The 21826-nt window shown below is 37.9% G+C and overlaps 1 protein-coding gene across 1 annotated transcript in view; it reads right to left on the reverse strand.

Annotated features, from left to right (window-relative positions):
• LOC128647510 (proton channel OTOP1-like) overlaps positions 1-21826 on the reverse strand; it is a 217084-nt gene that overhangs the window by 159923 nt on the left and 35335 nt on the right. Inside the window, exon 2 of the mRNA XM_053700295.1 lies at positions 6962-7098. Within this exon, the coding sequence (XP_053556270.1) occupies positions 6962-7098 (137 nt within the window). The remainder of the gene's footprint in view (positions 1-6961; positions 7099-21826) is intronic.

The following is a 21826-nucleotide window of genomic DNA, read 5'->3' on the forward strand; positions in this document are numbered from 1 at the left end:
AGAAAAAGAGGTCACAGTCTGCTCATCCCGTCAACACAAAACATGCATTTAGATTGGTTAGCAGTGGTGCAGATGTGAACGGTGATAGTTGCGACTAAGTGATTTCCTTTAAAAACATGATTTTAATTAATAACTCCTGTACTGTTAATAACAATCACAGCAGTGCCAATCAAATATTAAAAATTAAATATGAAATCACAACATTTATCCTTGTATACGTTAATAGACCTCTAGAATGTCTCCTGTGGCCATCTCAGATTGTTTGACATATTTTCAAAATATAGTCATGAAATAGTGTTAAAGGTGTCCAAAATGCCCTTTTGAGGATTTATCAAGTGCCTAGAGGTGTCAAATTCTATAAGCCAAAAATAGTCTTGAAAAGCTATTTAAAATTGAAAAGTTGCGATAACAGAGATCTCTTTAGCTCCATAGGGAAAATAAGACTTTTATTGAGGATCTGAAAACCCATTTGTGAGTGCTGGAATGAACCGACTGCGCACTACAGTGACTGCACCAAATAGAAAAGTAGCCCTTTCAGCTGGAAAAGGAGCCGAAAATGTTGCTACCAATAAATTGCAATTTTCGCATTATACTTCCATTAGCAAAAATGCTTCTAGTAAAAGTTATTTTTTTGTTTCAGCAGCATACACACATACGATCTGAGAGCCCATGCACCAGCATTCAAACACCTTTTCAGTGGCATTTATGGCACACATTAAGTCATCACTGATGCGATACACACCACCGGCAGCTCTCTGAATTCTGATGCTCTAGTCACATGTAGCATATGTGCACATGTTGCTGAAACAGTAATAACTTTCACTAGAAGCATTTTGGCTTAACAAAGTATATTGCAAAAATGTTTCTACTGAAATATATTCATGCAAATCTCAGTTTTGACCTATTCCACAGCGACGTTTCCACAGCGATGTCCCTTTAATGGATAAGTAACAACAAAACAATGATGTCAAACACCTGGTTCCAGTAATTTGTAATACTATTCATGGCCAGTGAATAGACTGCAGGCTATAGACAGCACAAAGCATGAAATGATTACGTGATCTTTTACAACAATGGGTTTTGTCCATGGTTTTGTTACCTTTAAGAAAAAGATTCTAGTTTAGAGTTACATTGAAATTATTCCCTTTCACTTAACAGTTCCGTTGTTCCTTAAACTTGCATTCCATTTCTAGTGAAGCAAATATAAGAATAGAAGGGACTTGTATAGGATTTAAATGCACGCATAGCTTATTCTTTTATTTTCATTATTATTATTTTTTTTCCTAACATCTTTACTTTTAAAATAAAGAGGATATCTATTAAGAGCCCAGCCTACATACACTTTGTTATTCAAAGCTGATTGAATATTTCTAGATAAATACATATATTTCAGCTAAATAAAAAAAAATTAGAAAACATATTGAAAATTACGCAAATATTCCTGAATTTAAACTAAATATATTTTTTTTTAAATATATAATTGTAAAACATCTGTCCATGTTCCCTTTTTCTTCTACGTTATAATATAATATTGCACATTTGTAGCTTCCACCCTAAAGGCTAGATTACGAGTCTTGCGTTAGGGTTAAAAAGCAGCGTTGAGAGGTCCCAACGCTGCTTTTTAACGCCCGCTGGTATTACGAGTCTTGCAGGTACAGGTGTACCGCTCACTTTTTTGGCTCGACTCTAAAATACCGCAAATCCACTTACGTCAGTTGCGTATCCTATATTTTCAATTGGACTTTCCTAATGCCGGTATTACGAGTCTTCCTAAAAGTGAGCGGTACACCCTCTACCTCCAAGATCCCTAACGCATTTGAAAGTCAGTAGTTAAAAATTTTAACCCCTAATCTGCCAAACCGGACATCGCCGCCACTTAAATATATTAACCCCTAAACCACCGAACTCCCGCTTCGCAAACACTAGTTAAATAATATTAACCCCTAATCTGCCGGCACTAACATCGCCGCCACCTACCTACATTTATTAAGCCCTAATCTGCTGCCCCCAACGTCGCCGCCACTATATTAAATGTATTAACCCCTAAACCTAAGTCTAACCCTAACACCACTATATTAAATGTATTAACCCCTATATTAACCCACTATATTAAATGTATTAACCCCTAAACCTAAGTCTAACCCTAACACCCCCCTAACTTAAATATAATTTAAATTAATCTAAATAAAATTACTATCATTAACTAAATTATTCCTATTTAAAACTAAATACTTACCTATAAAATAAACCCTAAGATAGCTACAATATAACTAATAGTTACATTGTAGCTATCTCAGGGTTTATTTTTATTTTACAGGCAACTTTGTATTTATTTTAACTAGGTACACTAGTTATTAAATAATTATTAACTATTTAATAGCTACCTAGTTAAAATAAATACAAATTAACCTGTAAAATAAAACCTAACCTAAGTTACAATAACACCTAACACTACACTATAATTAAATTAATTACCTAAACTAAATACAATTAAATACAATTAAATACAATTATGTAAATTACGGAAAAAAACCCCACTAAATAGCAGAAAATAATAAAATAATTACAAGTTTTTTAAACTAATTACACCTAATCTAATCCCCCTAATAAAATAATAAAGCCCCACAAAATAATAAAGAGCCCTACCCTATACTAAATTACAAATAGTCCTTAAAAGGGCCTTTTGCGGGGCATTGCCCAAAAGTAATCAGCTCTTTTACCTGTTAAAAAAAAAGTACAATACCCCCCCAACATTAAAACCCACCACCCACACACCCAACCCTGCTCTAAAACCCACCCAATCCCCCCTAAAACCTAACACTAACCCCTTGAAGATCACCCTACCTTGAGAAGTCTTCACCCAACCAGGCCGAAGTCCTCAACGAAGCCGGGGGAAGTGGTCCTCCAGACGGGCAGAAGTCTTCATCCAAGCCGGGAAGAAGAGGTCCTCCAGACGGTCAGAAGTCTTCATCCAAGCCAGGAAGAAGAGGTCCTCCAGATGGGCAGAAGTCTTCATTCAGATGGCATCTTCTATCTTCATCCATCCGGAGCAGAACGGCTCCATCTTAAAGACATCCGACGCAGAGCATCCTCTTCAAATGACGTCCAACTGAAGAATGAAGGTTCCTTGAAATGACGTCATCCAAGATGGCGTCCCTTCAATTCTGATTGGCTGATCGGAATTAAGGTAGAAAAAATCCTATTGGCTGATGCAATCAGCCAATAGGATTGAGCTTGCATTCTATTGGCTGATCCATTCAGCCAATAGAATGCCAGCTCAATCCTATTGGCTGATTGGATCAGCCAATAAGATTGAACTTCAATCCTATTGACTGATTGCATCAGCCAATAGGATTTTTTCTACCTTAATTCCGATTGGCTGATAGAATTCTATCAGTCAATCGTAATTGAAGGGACGCCATCTGGATGACGTCATTTATAGGGTAGGGCTTTTTATTATTTTGGGGGGCTTTTTTATTTTATTAGGGGGATTAGATTAGGTGTAATTAGTGTAAAAAACTTGTAATTATTTTATTATTTTCTGTAATTTAGTGGGGGGGTTTCATACTTTAGATAATTGTATTTAATTGTATTTAATTGTAGTCAATTTAGGGAATTAATTTAATTATAGTGTATATAGTGTAGTCTTAGGTGTAATTTTAACTTAGGTTAGGTTTTATTTTACAGGTAAATTTGTCATTATTTTAACTAGGTACTATTAAATAGTTAATAACTAATTAATAACTATTGTACCTAGTTAAAATAAATACAAAGTTGCCTGTAAAATAAAAATAAACCCTGAGATAGCTACAATGTAACTATTAGTTATATTGTAGCTATCTTAGGGTTTATTTTATAGGTAAGTATTTAGTTTTAAATAGGAATAATTTAGTTAATTGTAGTTATTTTATTTAGATTTATTTAAATTATATTTAAATTAGGGGGGTTAGGGTTAGACTTATTTTTAGAGGTTAATAACTTTAATATAGTGGCGGCAACGTTGGGGGCGGCAGATTGGGGTTAATAATTGTAGTTAGGTTGCGGCGACATTTGGGGGAGGCAGATTAGGGGTTAATAAATATAATGTAGGTGTCAGCGATATTGGGGGCAGCAGGTTAGGGGTTTATAACTATAATGTAGGTGGCGGCGGTGGCCGGAGAGGCAGATTAGGGGTTAATAAGTGTAAAATTAGGGGTGTTTAGACTCGGGGTTCATGTTAGGGTGTTAGGTGTAGACATAAAATGTGTTTCCCCATAGGAATCAATGGGACTGCGTTAGGAGCTGAACGCTGCTTTTTTGCAGGTGTTAGACTTTTTTTCAGCCAGCTCTGCCCCATTGATTCCTATGGGGAAATCGTGCACGAGCACGTTTTGCCAGCTCACCGTTACCGTAAGCAGTGCTGGTATTGAGGTGAGATGTGGAGCAAATTTTTGCGCTCCGCTCACTTTTCTGCGGCTAACGCCGGGTTTAAAAAAAAACCTAATACCAGCGTTGTCTGTAGGTGAGCAGTGAGCATAAACTGCTTGTTAGCCACGCACAGCCTTACCAACAAAACTCGTAATCTACCCGTAAGTTTTTAACACAATTTCCTTCACGTGTCCATGTAACGATGCAATAATGTTTTACGGTTGTTAAACACTGTTAGGCATGGGCGAAATTTCATATTTGAAATTTGCCAGAAGCAGCATTTAGCTCTTATTGGCGCTTGATAAATCTGTGTGAAAATGCAACATACAGATCTTTGTGTGTTGCTCTTTCACACTGATGTATGTGGCATCGAAAGGAGCCGCATGAAGCTGCCGGTGGCCATATTCGGCATTCATCTAGCAAACAAACGTTGAATACAATATTTTGAACGTGCCTATAAAACTGATCTATTTCAGCTTGATTGTTTTCATATAAGTTAGTGTCTTTATAGGGCAGATTTGATTTATTTTGTGAATCTCGTGCCCACCTCTCCATCTGACCATTATTTTATTTTTTTTAAGGGCCAGATTACAAGTAATAGCGCAGGCATTATAAGCAATATTGTTAACATTAGCACACAACTCAATCATAAAGAGCGTTAACCAGAAAAAGGGTTAACAAGCCCGACCTCACTCGAGCACATCCTATATTTTCAATAGATATCACAACCGCGCTAATTTGTGCTGGTATTACAAGTTAATTTATAGTTTGAACTTGAGCACAACAGAACTGAAGTAAAAAAAATTGCACAAAACACATCAAAAACATATTAAAATAAAGTATTATACACATATTTTAATAAACAAATGTATTAATATTAATTAAAAAAGTTTTAAAAGGGTTAAAAGGGATATGGAATATGGTAAAGTATTTGACTGGGAAGGGCTCCAAAGTATTAAATTATCTTCCCAAATTGTGTTATTGAGGATTTCCAGAACATGCCTAGTGTCCTTTAAATATGATCTAGCCTGCTGGGCATATGGTTGAAGGAAGTAATCAATGAAGGCTGACAAGTTGGAGGTAAGTGAGTCAGCTCCATCTTTAAGACTTCCAGCATGGAGCATCCTCCTCTTTCGATGGATCTTCAAGAATGAATTCTCCTTTAAATGACGTCATCCAAGATGGCATCCCTTGAATTCTGATTGGCTGATAGAATTTCACTTGCTCTCATGCTATTGGCTAATTTAAATAGCCAATAGGATTTGAGTAGCTTTCATCCTATTGGCTGATTTGAATTGGAAAAATCAAATCAGCCAATAGGAATTCAAGGGACGCCATCTTTAATTGCGTACCTTGAATTCACTATTCAATGTTCCAGTTCCAGGGTTGCCGGTCTTCAGCTCCGTGGTCTTCAGTCTTCAGCTCCACTCCACGCAGGATGTTCCTGAAAGAAGAAGAGGTTGCGCTTGGAAGAAGACTTCACCGCCTGGAACAGGACCTTCTCCGCCGAACTTCAGGAACCGTGAGTACCAACCTGGTGGTTAGATTTAGGATTTTTTAAGGGTTTTTTGGGGAATTTGTTTTATTTAGATTAGGGATGGGCAGAAAACTCGCTAAATGCCCTTTTAAGGGCAATGCCCAAACAAATGCCCTTTTCAGGACAATGGGTAGTTTAGGTTTTTTAGTGTTAGGTTATTTTATTTGTGGGGGTTTGGTGGGTGGGGTTTACTGTTGGGGGGGGGTTTGTGTATTTTCTTGAAAAAGAGCTGATTATCTTGGGGCAATGCCCTGCAAAAAGCCCTTTTAAGGGCTACTGGTAGTTTATTCTTAGAGTAGGGGGTGTTTTTATGTTGGGGGTCTTTTTTATTTTCATAGGGATTAGGTTTAATTTTGTTAAATTTGGGCATTTGATTTTTTATTTTCTGTAATGTTAACCTTTTTAATTTTTTTGTAAACTTGTTTTTTTGTTGTTGTAACTTTAGAATGTATTAGTTTAGGTAATATGGGTTTATTTAATGGGGTGTTAGGTTAGGGGTTGTTAGGTTAGGGGGTGTTAGGTTAGGGGGTGTTAGGTTAGGAGGTGTTAGGTTAGTGTACTGCACTTAGTTATTTAAATAGTTATTTGCGTTGTGGGTTTTGTCGGTTTAAAGGGTTAATAAGTTAAATAGGTTTATTACGATGTATGGGGTTTTGCGTTTTAGAGGTTAATAAGGTAAATAGGTTTATTGCGATGTAGGGGTTTTGTGGTTTAGGGGTTATGTATATAAAGAAATATACTTAAAGTAGATTATAATAGTTTGTCTAATTAGAGTGTGGCTATATCTGTAGTTTATTATATAGAAAATAATTTTGATATATTTAAGATAGTAGTCCATTAAAATTATATTATTGCTACACTTGTAGCTTACATTTTTATATAAAAGAAGAGTTACAAAATATGTTGTTTCTACATCTGTAGCTTAAAAAATAATTAGACTGCCCTCTGGGCAGGCTTATCGACTAGTTACATGATGAAATAAAATGGAATAAATATTTTACACACATTTTTGCATACCTGGAAAACTGTGTGAATAAAATGTGTGACTTGATAAATGCCTTCGGTCACTGGCATGCACTGAGAATATCCAAGGAAGTACGCAAAATCCAATGAGTCCATAATTAATGTCATCACAGCAAACAAGGCAATCCCACCTATACACAGACAGAAAAGATACTGTAAATTATAAACAAAGATATAAAAAATGTAGCTGAGGTTCACACAGGGGACAAAACATTGCTATTTTAAATGTAGTGGTGTTTTTCTAATCAAATAGTTTCAAGAATACTGTCAATATGGCCATAGGCCAAGTGAATGACACATCTTAGACATCTGGGGGTGTTATTGGCAGTTTGTAGGCAGAGTTTAAAGGGACACTGAATCCAATTTTTTTCTTTTGTGATTCAGATAGAGCATGCAATTTTAAGCAACTTTCAGATTTACTCCTATTAACATTTTTTCTTTGTTCTCTTGCTATCTTTATTTGAAAAGGAAGGCATCTAAGCTTCTTACTGGTTCAGACTATGGACAGCACTTTTTTATTGGTGGATGAATTTATCTACCAACCAGCAAGGACAACCCAGGTTGTTCACCAAAAATGGGCCGGCATCTAAACTTACATTCTTGCATTTCAAATAAAGATACCAAGAGAATGAAGAAAATCTGATAATAGGAATAAATTAGAAAGTTGCTTAAAATTTCATGCTCAATCTGAATCACGAAAGAAAAAAATTGGGTTCAGTGTCCCTTTAAGGTAGTCTCAGGTTTCACTTTATGAAAACAGGGCATACTTAGGTGGAGATACAGAGGGACTACAGGGGTCAAAAAAACAACTGTCCTGCAGAATAAGGAACAGTTTTGAGCTCTGGTAACACAACTTGCACTTGAAGCATTAAAATGAAACGGATGCTTGTGCACAGTTGCAGCATACTTCTAAAATGCATTGCTGTATTTCAAGATTCAGATAGAGCACACGATTTGTAACAACTTTCCAATTTACTTCTATTATTTAATTTGCTTCAATCTCTTGGTATCTTTTGTTAATGGAGCAGCAATGCACTAGTGGGAGCTAGCTGAAAGCCAATAACAAGAGGCAATTAGATAACAGAAATTAATTGGAAATGTATTTAAAATTGCATGTTTAGTCTGAATCATTAAAGAAAAAAATGGGATTTCATGTCCCTTTAAGTTCTGTCAGTGCTGCAAATACATAATTGGAATAACAAAGGATTTCTAACTTTAGTATATTAGTTTTGAGGTACGCCCCTTCCTCTAGCTTATACAGCAGGGGTGGGCGAGACGTAGATCACGGTCTACCAGTGAACCATGAGTGAATTTTTACCGCCTGTAAGATTTAAAAAGTCTGCATTATAAGAGAAAGATTCCTCACACATCTACGGCAGCTAGGTTCTTCCCTCAGAATCTAGAGTTCTAGATAGAATCTAGAGTCTGAGTGAGGAGCCTCGCCACTGTAGATGTGTGAGAAATCTTTCTCTTAAGCAGACTTTTGAAATCAGCTATGACTCTGAGTCTATGATGGCGGTATGGGCACTGTACTTCAGCATGCGCGATGTGGCTGTAGTTGAACTCGCTGCCCCAGGTTTAGTTACAAGACCTGCCCCCTAATCAATCTGAAATGCATACCCCCCAACTGCGGGACAGTAACGATTTTAGGGGTCTGTCCCCCTGTCCCGGGTTGCTAGCTATCTGTCCCGATTTGCCCCAGGCATTAAAAATATATATATATATTTAAAAAAAAAAATCTATTGGGCCCATACTCAGAAGCAGCTGGCTTTGCTCTCACAGGGTTATATACCTGTTAGATTCCCTGTGGAAAAGGAATGGTGTGTGGGTAAAGCAGGAGTAAGAAGGCTGTATACACTCTGACCACGGGTAATGGTGACCTCTCTAACCTGATGATGTCTAACCCCTGGTGATACTAGCATTCCTTCAGTTTTATACAATGAGCAGTGCTAATACCAGGGTAACGAACAGTGGCAGCCGCAGACTGCCAGCTAATATGCTTGCTAACCCCAGGACCCCATACAATGAATTACAGATACCCATATATGACATAGTGTGTGTGTCTATCTGTATCCATAACTGTGTGTGTGTATCTGTATAGTATAAATATATAGTATAAGTTTATGCTATGTAGTGTGTGTGTCTGCATGTATAAATGTAAGCTATGTAGTGTGTGTATGTGTATCTGCATGTATAAGTGTATACTATGTAGTGTCTGTGTGTCTGCATGTTTAAGTGTATGCTGCATGTATAAGTGTATGCTATGTAATGTGTGTATCTGCATGTATAAGTGTATGCTATGTAATGTGTGTGTGTGTGTGTGTGTATCTGCATGTATAAGTGTATGCTATGTAGTGTGTGTGTATCTGCATGTGTAAGTGTATGCTATGCAGTGTGTGTGTATCTGCATGTATAAGTGTATGCTATGTAGTGTGTGTGTATCTGCATGTATAAGTGTATGCTATGTAGTGTGTGTGTATCTGAATGTGTAAGTGTATGCTATGTAGTGTGTGTGTATCTGCATGTATAAGTGTATGCTATGTAGTGTGTGTGTATCTGCATGTGTAAGTGTATGCTATGTAGTGTGTGTGTATCTGCATGTATAAGTGTATACTATGTAGTGTGTGTGTATCTGCATGTGTAAGTGTATGCTATGTAGTGTGTGTGTATCTGCATGTATAAGTGTATGCTATGTAGTGTGTGTGTATCTGCATGTGTAAGTGTATGCTATGTAGTGTGTGTGTGTATCTGCATGTATAAGTGTATGCTATGTAGTGTGTGTGTATCTGCATGTGTAAGTGTATGCTATGCAGTGTCTGTGTATCTGCATGTATAAGTGTATGCTATGTAGTGTGTGTGTATCTGCATGTATAAGTGTATGCTATGTAGTGTGTGTGTGTATCTGAATGTGTAAGTGTATGCTATGTAGTGTGTGTGTATCTGCATGTATAAGTGTATGTTATGTAGTGTGTGTGTATCTGCATGTGTAAGTGTATGCTATGTAGTGTGTGTGTATCTGCATGTATAAGTGTATACTATGTAGTGTGTGTGTATCTGCATGTGTAAGTGTATGCTATGTAGTGTCTGTGTGTATCTGCATGTATAAGTGTATGCTATGTAGTGTGTGTGTATCTGCATGTGTAAGTGCATGCTATGTAGTGTGTGTGTATCTGCATGTATAAGTGTATGCTATGTAGTGTATGTGTATCTGCATGTGTAAGTATATGCTATGTAGTGTGTGTGTATGTATCTGTATGTATAAGTGTATGCTATGTAGTGTGTGTGTATCTGCATGTATAAGTGTATGCTATGTAGTGTGTGTGTGTGTATGTGCATGTGTAAGTGTATGCTATGTAGTGTGTGTGTATCTGTATGTATAAGTGTAAGCTATGTAGTGTGTGTGTATCTGCATGTGTAAGTGTATGCTATGTAGTGTGTGTATCTGCATGTATAAGTGTATGCTATGTAGTGTGTGTGTATCTGCATGTGTAAATGTATGCTATGTAGTGTGCTACTGTGCATTTTTGCTGACTTTAAAGGCCAGAATCTAGAATATTAATGGGGAATGCAAAGAGCCGTTCTAAAGAATTTATTATTAAATGTCCAATTAAGATAAAAATATTTAGCAATGTCTTTGCAAAGGCTAATTAAATACATAGCTCACATAGCCATACCAGTGGTTTGAGCTTGTGTTTGATTTGCTGCCTAAGTGTATTAAAATATATGACTTTATTTAGAATTTTATTTATATTACTTTGGTATTATGATTTTTTAAGCCCCGCCCACCACATTTCAATTTTTTTGCCGCGGGGGGTGTCCCTCTTTTGAATTTTGAAATGTTGGGAGGTATGGAAATGGCGTCAGGCGCGGTACACAGATAAGTTTGCTTGACGGTCCAAGCGTGACGTAAAGAGAGAGCTCTTGCAGTAAGTAAAGACAGAGCACGGCTGTATTTGTTAAAGAGAGCGGCTGATTTTTAAACCTGTATTATTTGTGTCAAAAATACAATCTTCAGCCAGCAGGTCCTATTTGTGTCAAACATACAATTTTCAGCCAGCAGGTCCTATTTGTGTCAAACATACAATTTTCAGCTTGCAGGTCTTATTTGTAGCAAAAATACAATTTTCAGCCAGCAGGTCCTATTTGTAGCAAAAATACAATTTTCAGCCAGCAGGTCCTATTTGTAGCAAAAATACAATTTTCAGCCAGCAGGTCCTATTTGTAGCAAAAATACAATTTTCAGCCAGCAGGTCCTATTTGTGGCAAAAATAAAATTTTCAGCCAGCAGGTCCTATTTGTGGCAAAAATACTATTTTGTGTTTTCTCAATAAATACATTATTGTAATTATTATTATCAAGACTGGTGTTTTTTTTTTTTAGTTAGGTGACCACGTCACTTGGAATAAAATTATAGGTAGCCCTTGCCTTACCTGTTATACAGTATTCAATATATGTAATTTACATAGTATTGACTACATTGTTACCAAGATAACACATCATCATGACAACCAATCCGTTTTCCAGTAATATACAACTAAGAATTTAATCTTAGCCCTCTTGAGAAATGTTGTTATCATACCTACAGCAGGCCACTGGCAGCCTGTGACACTGTCTTTGGAATCAGATGAGTATTTATTTTTTTATTTATTCTTTACACTTCTGCCAATCAAGTTTTTATTTATTTATCAAGGAAGAAAGATGTCATTTAGAATCAGAAAACTTCACTATGGTCTGGACATAACATGTATAGAGTATAAGTTTCTATAGTCAGCTAATATATATGTATGCGTATGAATATATATATATATAGTTATACTATATATATATATATATACTGTTTCCATGATATTCTGTGTTACAGAGATACCTATGTAGGAGCACTACATGACAGGAAAAACTGCTGCCATCTAGTGCTCTTGCAAATGGATAACATTCTTGTAAAACTGCTGCCATCTAGTGCTCTTGCAAATGGATAACATTATTGTAAAACTGCTGCCATCTAGTGCTCTTGCAAATGGATAACATTCTTGTAAAACTGCTGCCATCTAGTGCTCTTGCAAATGGATAACATTCTTGTAAAACTGCTGCCATCTAGTGCTCTTGCAAATGGATAACATTCTTGTAAAACTGCTGCCATCTAGTGCTCTTGCAAATGGATAACATTATTGTAAAACTGCTGCCATCTAGTGCTCTTGCAAATGGATAACATTCTTGTAAAACTGCTGCCATCTAGTGCTCTTGCAAATGGATAACATTCTTGTAAAACTGCTGCCAAATAGTGCTCTTGCAAATGGATAACATTCTTGTAAAACTGCTGCCATCAAGTGCTCTTGCAAATGGATAACATTCTTGTAAAACTGCTGCCATCAAGTGCTCTTGCAAATGGATAACATTCTTGTAAAACTGCTGCCATCTAGTGCTCTTGCAAATGGATAACATTCTTGTAAAACTGCTGCCATCTAGTGCTCTTGCAAATGGATAACATTCTTGTAAAACTGCTGCCATCTAGTGCTCGTGCAAATGGATAACATTCTTGTAAAACTGCTGCCATCTAGTGCTCTTGCAAATGGATAACATTCTTGTAAAACTGCTGCCATCTAGTGCTCTTGCAAATGGATAACATTCTTGTAAAACTGCTGCCATCTAGTGCTCTTGCAAATGGATAACATTCTTGTAAAACTGCTGCCATCTAGTGCTTTTGCAAATGGATAACATTCTTGTAAAACTGCTGCCATCTAGTGCTCTTGCAAATGGATAACATTCTTGTAAAACTGCTGCCATCAAGTGCTCTTGCAAATGGATAACATTCTTGTAAAACTGCTGCCATCAAGTGCTCTTGCAAATGGATAACATTCTTGTAAAACTGCTGCCATCTAGTGCTCTTGCAAATGGATAACATTCTTGTAAAACTGCTGCCATCTAGTGCTCTTGCAAATGGATAACATTCTTGTAAAACTGCTGCCATCTAGTGCTCTTGCAAATGGATAACATTCTTGTAAAACTGCTGCCATCTAGTGCTCTTGCAAATGGATAACATTCTTGTAAAACTGCTGCCATCTAGTGCTCTTGCAAATGGATAACATTCTTGTAAAACTGCTGCCATCTAGTGCTCTTGCAAATGGATAACATTCTTGTAAAACTGCTGCCATCTAGTGCTTTTGCAAATGGATAACATTCTTGTAAAACTGCTGCCATCTAGTGCTCTTGCAAATGGATAACATTCTTGTAAAACTGCTGCCATCTAGTGCTCTTGCAAATGGATAACATTCTTGTAAAACTGCTGCCATCTAGTGCTCTTGCAAATGGATAACATTCTTGTAAAACTGCTGCCATCTAGTGCTCTTGCAAATGGATAACATTCTTGTAAAACTGCTGCCATCTAGTGCTCTTGCAAATGGATAACATTCTTGTAAAACCGCTGCCATCTAGTGCTCTTGCAAATGGATAACATTCTTGTAAAACTGCTGCCATCTAGTGCTCTTGCAAATGTATAACATTCTTGTAAAATTGCTGCCATCTAGTGCTCTTGCAAATGTATAACATTCTTGTAAAACCGCTGCCATATAGTGCTACAGAAATGGGCAGGCTCTTAATATTACGGCTTTTCAGCAAAAGATAGCACAAGAACAAAGAAAAATGATAATAGAAGTAAATTAGAAAGTTTTTTTTAAATCACATGCTCTGTCTGAAACATGAAAGAAAAATGTGGGTTTCATATCACTTTTAACACAGATCACTGGACACTGTACTACAACATAAGCAAATGTGTTTTTTTATGTGGCTGAAGAAACAATTTTCAGTTTATGAAAATGAGGCACAATTTTTTTACATAATTAAATATAATTTAATGTATAAACCATTTTAAAACAGCACACACTACTGTATAAACACTAATTTGGCACACACTGTGATAACAAAGGATGTATAGTCATAAATGAGAAATTATTTTAAAATGAGGACACTTTAAGAAGCAGCAAGGAAAAGACAGACTTTTAATAGCCCTTTTATGCAGTGTTTTTCAATACCAGTCCTAGGGCTCCATGTACTAAGCAGTCAGCGAGCTACCCGCAACAAATCTCGCGTCAAAACTCGCAAACTGATATGTACAAAGTCGTCAACTATGTTCAAACTCGCATATTTAAAATTTCTAGTGTAATTATCCGCCAAACCTCGCTACCTCTCCATTTTTTACTGTAATTAGACACATTTGACCACCAACTCGCCAAAAACGAATGTACTAAAAAATCTATTTGTCCGCTTGCGACAATTTCTGCTCCCACCTCGTTATTTTTGCCTCGCCACCTTTTAGGTGGCGGGCAAGGTACAAAACAATAGGAAAGTCACTCTAGACGCCAGTCTAGACATATATAAAAGGCAGTAATATCAGCATTGTACTTACATCGTTCATTTCGGCAGCTATGGAGACACTTCTGTATTTGTTTATTCTCCGTGTGATGCAAATGCGGTCTAGAAGACAGAATACTGGAAATGTCGCAAATCAATTGGTTCGAAGGAGGAGAGTTCGTGTGCCCCGTGTATTCCTTCCATGGGTTGGTTTGCACGGCCTTTCTGACCGAGAGATCATAAGGAGATTCAGGCTTGATCGTGAATCCATATTACACCTGTATCGAGAGATTGAAGATCATTTGGAGCTGATGACTTTCACAAGCTATTCCGGGACTTCTGAAACTATTAGCTGCATTGCATTTTATGGCAACAGGCTCCTTTCAGGCAGTTTCTAGCGTCATTATTGGAATGAGTCAATCTACTTTTTCACGCCACTTATCCAAAGTAATAGGGGCTATGATGGTTATTTTTCATCGATATGTTTGTTTGCCATCTACCCCTGAAGAATGGCAATCTATAAAGTCCAATTTCTATAGGATGGCTGGGATGCCCAATGTCCTAGGTGCCATAGACTGTACCCATGTTGCTGTAAGACCACTTCAAGCTCGTGAGGAGATCTATAGGAATAGAAAGAAAATAATATTCTATACTCAAATACATCAGCTTAGTCGCGGCGAGCGAGGCGTCAAATTTATCAATAATCCGCCACTGCTCGCGGCGGGCTAGACGATGCTATTTATTGGGGGATTATTAGTACATAGCGACAGCGGACACCATTTCGCCCGCGGCGAGTAACGGTGAGTTTATCCGCGTCTACAATGACGGATGAATTGACGGCTTAGTACATGGAGCCCCTAATAGGTCATATTTTATGTATTTGCTAGACTTGTGCAGCAGCAAAAACTTTGGTTCGTCTGAATCTTTTGGAACGAATATTAAAAAAAAAATAGTTTTTCTGAATATTTACCTTCTGCACTATTCAGTATTTGTTTAGTTTAAAACAAAACGAATGCTGAATATTCGCGGAACATTTACATTAAACAAATATAAATGTTCTTTTGCTACAGGAAAAAGTTCACCTGTAGCGTTATACTTACCTTTAACTTGCTGGAGAGCTTCGGTAGTCCCGACCCTTCTTTGCAGAGCCCCAGGCGCACTAATAGAAGGCTCAACACACTGATCCCAGGGCCTGCGCTAAAGGACCTTTTTTTTTAATACAAGCTCTAGAATCAGGAAGCCCGGGGCTCTGTGCAGAAGTATCAGGGTTAGCGCGGCTCTACAGCACGCTAGAGGTAAGTATTTAACTCATAAAGGTAATTTAAAGGAAATAAATTAATACTGACAAATTTTGTCAGTGTTTCTTTGTTTTCAGGAAATTTAGTTGGTGCATTCGTTCAGATATTTGTTTCATGAAAATTAAACGAATATCCATGTTTTCATTACAAATTCACATTTGTAGCAAAATGAATGCACAAGCCTAGTATTTGACTTCATTGAATGTTCAGTACATGACTTAACTTTTCTCAGTTAGGGAAATCCTTCAAATCTTTCATGTGAAGGGTTTTTAAAGATTGGAACACAGCATTATTGCAGCAATGGTTTTGGTTTCATCCATTTGTTACATTGCTGCTCTTAAAGTCAAAATTAAACTGAATGTAAAGTTTCATGAATGAGTGCCTGGTTTCTAAAAATACTATTAAAAACAGGGGCACTTTTATTCATGAAACTTTACATTGTAGCATTTTTTTTAAAAATACCTTTTTCTTTAGCAAAACTGGACCGGCGATCCTCCGCCCGCAGCTCCTCTGTACTTAGCACTTCAATGACAAAACCGGCTTCCTCCAATCATGGCGTGCACCCCAGAGCGTCCATCTCGTGAGGCCACGCCGTGATTGGAGGCAGCCGGTTTCGTCATTGAAGTGCTAAGTACAGAGGAGCTGCGGGCGGAGGATCGTGGTCTGTGTTTGCTAAAGAAAAGGTAAGAATTGTAAAAATAATTACTGCAATCTAAAGTTTCATGAATGAAAGTGCCCCTGTTTTTAATAGTATTTTTAAAAAAGAGGCACTCATTCATTAAACTTTACATTCACTTTAAATTAGTATGTTTCAGACAGAGCATATCATTTTAAAAGTCTGTTAAAGTTGCCCTTAGTATCATTATTTTAAATCATACCTAGATAGACTCAGGATCAGCAATGCATGACTGGGAGCTTGCTGGTGATTAGTGCCTTTTGTCATTCACTCACCAGATGTGATCAGCTAGCTCCCAGTCATGCATTGCTGCTCCAGAGGTGAACCATTTTACAGGGGTTAAAACACACTAATAAAATGGGCTTACGGGGGGGGCGGAGCCTGCAGCAGCCAAGATGGCGGCGTAAATCCAGAGCTCCACAGAAGGGTCGGACAACTGCTCGTATACCTACCACAAGACATGACATTGGACTTAGCTGCTGGCATCTCAGATGATCCAAACGTATACTGACCATGTCGAGGTGAGGGGGGACTCCAGACGCGACAGCCATATGCGATATGAGCCGACACGGCCTCCGCACTTAATAGGCGCCATCTTTGATACAACAGGCTGGGCACATTCAGAGCTCCCGGGGCCTGCATGGAAACACCTTCTCAGGACTACCACTTTGTTATACACAAGGGGGGATATCGGCTTATTACATTCAGCAGTGGGGGAACAGTCTTGCAGATAATTAATGGAGGCTTCACGAAATTAAAAGGGCAGACATAATCAAATTGCCAGACACGGTCAGTGACAAATTACAAGCCTGGGAAACACAGAGGGGGGTAGTTATCAAGCCGTCAACCTCAAATACGCTGGAATTCGTGGCGAGGCTGATTCGCCTTAGTTATCAAGCCCTAGATACCGGCAAAAGTAGAATTTAGTGACGTAAGCTTCGATATTCCGGACTCAGTCCGACACAGATCGATTCTTATGTCACTCCAGATGTTCCGCACACAAGTGCGGCACAATCTGACTACTTTTGCTAGTTATCAAAAAACTAGCAGGTACGCTCGGCACTTTTACGGCCCAGCGTACCTGGTTTTCAATCCGCCGCCTCCAGGAATCAATGGGAGTCTGACCATAGCGAAAGTACAAGTTCGCTGCTGCCAGACATCCCATTGATTCCTATGGGAGATGTCTGCACCTAACACCCTAACATGTACCCCGAGTCTAAACACCCCTAATCTGTCCCCCCTACACCGCCGCAAGTAAATAAAGTGTTTACCCCCTAAACTGCCGCTCCCGGAGCCCATTGCAAGCTACTCTATACATATTAACCCCTAAACCGCCGCTCCCTGACTCTGCCGCAACTATATGTATTAACCCCTAAACCGCCGCTCCCTGACCCCGCCGCAACCTATATTAAATTTATTAACCCCTATCCTGCCCCCCACTACACCGTCGCCACTGTAATAAATTTATTAACCCTTATCCCGCCCCCCACTACACCGCCGCCACTGTAATAAAATTATTAACCCCTATCCTGCCCCCCACTACACCGTCACCACTATAATAAATTTATTAACCCCTATCCTGCCCCCCACTACACCGCCGCCGCTGTAATAAAATTATTAACCCCTAAACCTAAGTCTAACACTAACCCTAACACCCCCTAACTTAAATATTAATTAAATAAATCTAAATAATATTTCTATTATGAACTAAATTAATCCTATTTAAAACTAAATACTTACCTTTAAAATAAACCCTAATATGGCTACAATATGAATAATAATTATATTGTAGCTATCTTAGGATTTATTTTTATTTTACAGGCAAATTTCAATTTATTTTAACTAGGTACAATAGCTATTAAATAGTTATTAACTATTTAATAGCTACCTAGCTAAAATAAAGAGAAATTTACCTGTAAAATAAAAACTAACCTAAGTTACAATTACACCTAACACTACACTATACTTAAATAAATTATTGCTATTTAAAACTAAATACTTACCTGTAAAATAAACCCTAAGATAGCTACAATGTAATTAATAATTACATTGTAGCTATCTTAGGATTTATATTTATTTTACAGGTAACTTTGTATTTATTTTAGCTAGTTAGAATAGTTATTAAATAGTTATTAACTATTTAATAACTACCTAGCTAAAAGAAATACAAAATTACCTGTAAAATAAATCCTAACCTAAGTTACAATTAAACCTAACACTACACTATCATTAAATAAATTAAATAAATTAACTACAAATAACTACAATTAAATACAATTACATAAACTAACTAAAGTACAAAAAATAAAAAAAGCTAAGTTACAAAAAATAAAAAAAATAGGTTACAAACATTTAAAAAATATTACAACAATTTTAGGCTACTTACACCTAATCTAAGACCCCTAATAAAATAACAACCCCCCACCAAAATAAAAAATGCCCTACCCTATTCTAAATTAAAAAAGTTCAAAGCTCTTTTACCTTACCAGCCCTTAAAGGGCCTTTTGTGAGGCATGCCCCAAAGAATTCAGCTCTTTTGCCTGTAAAAAAAAAATACAACCCCCCCCAGCATTAAAACCCACCACCCACATACCCCTAATCTAACCCAAACCCCCCTTAAAATAACCTAACACTAATCCCCTGAAGATCATCCTACCTTGAGTCGTCTTCACTCAGCCGAGCAGCGATGGAACCGAAGAGGAGACCCGGAGCGGCAGAAGTTATCCTCCAAGCGGCGCTGAAGAAATCTTCCATCTGATGAAGTGATCCTCCAGTCGGCACTGAAGAAGTCTTCCATCCGGGCGATGTCATCTTCCAAGAGTCGCTGAAGAAGTCTTCTATCCGGGCAATGTCATCTTTCCAAGCGGGGTCTTCAATCTTCCTCCCGCCGACGCGGAACATCCTTCTTTACCGACGGACTACCGATAAATAAAGGCTCCTTTAAGGGACGTGATCCAAGATGGCGTCCCTTCAATTCCGATTGGCTGATAGGATTCTATCAGCCAATCGGAATTAAGGTAGGAAAAATCTGATTGGCTGATTGAATCAGCCAATCAGATTCAAGTTCAATCCGATTGGCTGATCCAATCAGCCAATCAGATTGAGCTCGCATTCTATTGGCTGATCGGAACAGCCAATAGAATGCGAGCTCAATCTGATTGGCTGATTGGATCAGCCAATCGGATTGAACTTGAATCTGATTGGCTGATTCAATCAGCCAATCAGATTTTTCCTACCTTAATTCCAATTGGCTGATAGAATCCTATCAGCCAATCGGAATTGAAGGGACGCCATCTTGGATGACGTCCCTTAAAGGAGCCTTCATTCGTCGGTAGTCCGTCGGTAAAGAAGGATGTTCCGCATCGGCGGGATGAAGATTGAAGATTGAAGACCCCGCTTGGAAGATGACATCGCCCGGATAGAAGACTTCTTCAGCGCCTCTTGGAAGATGACATCGCCCGGATGGAAGACTTCTTCAGCGCCTCTTGGAGGATCACTTCATCGGATGGAAGATTTCTTCAGCGCCGCTTGGAGGATAACTTCTGCCGCTCCGGGTCTCCTCTTCGGTTCCATCGCTGCTCGGCTGAGTGAAGACGACTCAAGGTAGGATGATCTTCAGGGGATTAGTGTTAGGTTATTTTAAGGGGGGTTTGGGTTAGATTAGGGGTATGTGGGTGGTGGGTTTTAATGTTGGGGGGTTGTATTTTTCTTTTACAGGCAAAAGAGCTGAATTCTTTGGGGCATGCCCCACAAAAGGCCCTTTTAAGGGCTGGTAAGGTAAAAGAGCTTTGAACTTTTTTAATTTAGAATAGGGTAGGGCATTTTTTTATTTTGGGGGGTTTGTTATTTTATTAGGGGGCTTAGATTAGGTGTAAGTAGCTTAAAATTGTTGTAATATTTTTAAAATGTTTGTAACTTATTTTTTTTATTTTTTGTAACTTAGCTTTTTTTATTTTTTGTACTTTAGTTAGTTTATGTAATTGTATTTAATTGTAGTTATTTGTAGTTAATTTATTTAATTTATTTAATGATAGTGTAGTGTTAGGTTTAATTGCAACTTAGGTTAGGATTTATTTTACAGGTCATTTTGTATTTCTTTTAGCTAGGTAGTTATCAAATAGTTAATAACTATTTAATAACTATTCTAACTAGCTAAAATAAATACAAAGTTACCTGTAAAATAAATATAAATCCTAAGATAGCTACAATGTAATTATTAATTATATTGTAGCTATCTTAGGGTTTATTTTACAGGTAAGTATTTAGTTTTAAATAGGAATAATTTATTTAAGTATAGTGTAGTGTTAGGTGTAATTGTAACTTAGGTTAGTTTTTATTTTACAGGTTAATTTCTCTTTATTTTAGCTAGGTAAGCTATTAAATAGTTAATAACTATTTAATAGCTATTGTACCTAGTTAAAATAAATTGAAATTGGCCTGTAAAATAAAAATAAATCCTAAGATAGCTACAATATAATTATTATTTATATTGTAGCTATATTAAGGTTTATTTTAAAGGTAAGTATTTAGTTTTAAATAGGATTAATTTAGTTCATAATAGAAATATTATTTAGATTTATTTCATTAATATTTAAGTTAGGGGGGTGTTAGGGTTAGTGTTAGACTTAGGTTTAGGGGTTAATAATTTTATTACAGTGGCGGCGGTGTAGTGGGGGGCAATATAGGGGTTAATAAATTTATTATAGGTGGCGACGGTGTAGGGGGGGCAGGATAGGGGTTAATAAATTTAATATAGGTTGCGGCGGGGTCAGGGAGCGGCGGTTTAGGGGTTAAACTATTTATTTAGTTGCGGCGAGGTACAGGATCAGCAGGATAGGGGTTAATAACTTTATTATAGAGGGCGGCGGTATAGGGGGGGCAGGATAGGGGTTACTAGGTATAATGTAGGTGGCAGCGGTGTCCGGGAGCGGTTTAGGGGTTAATACATTTATAAGAGTTGCGGCGGGGTCTAGGAGCGGCGGTTTAGGGGTTAATACATTTATAAGAGTTGCGGCGGGGTCTAGGAGCGGCGGTTTAGGGGTTAGTAACTTTATTTAGTTGCGGGGGGCTCAGGGGGCGCTGGTATAGGGGGTAGAACAGTGTAGTTTAGTGTGGGTGCTTAGTGACAGGCTAGCAAGAAAGCTGTAAAAAAGCCAAAGAGCAGCGAGATCGGATGAGTGATAACTCTCACAGTCCGCTGCTCATCGCCCCATACTTGGTGCGCGGCTTTTTGACAGCTTTTTTGATAACTTATGCGAATTTTTGCAGGTCCGCGGCGGCGATGTGAGGCGAGCTTAGGCGGGCGTATTGGGCCGGCGAAGACAGGTAAAATAGACACGTTGATAACTACCCCCCAGAGACTGTAATTTCTGAGAGCCATAAAGCCCTAAACTGTGAACAGTGACTACAAGCGATCAAACATTAATCCAGAAGTGCCCTTATTTCCATCCACTGGGAAAGGCTACAATTTTGGACTCACAAGCTAAGGGGATCATAACTAGTGTATACCGGGACTGTTCTACAACCCTGTCATAACAGTGC

Source organism: Bombina bombina, chromosome 2 (assembly GCF_027579735.1).
Source record: "Bombina bombina isolate aBomBom1 chromosome 2, aBomBom1.pri, whole genome shotgun sequence".
Lineage (NCBI taxonomy): Eukaryota > Metazoa > Chordata > Amphibia > Anura > Bombinatoridae > Bombina > Bombina bombina.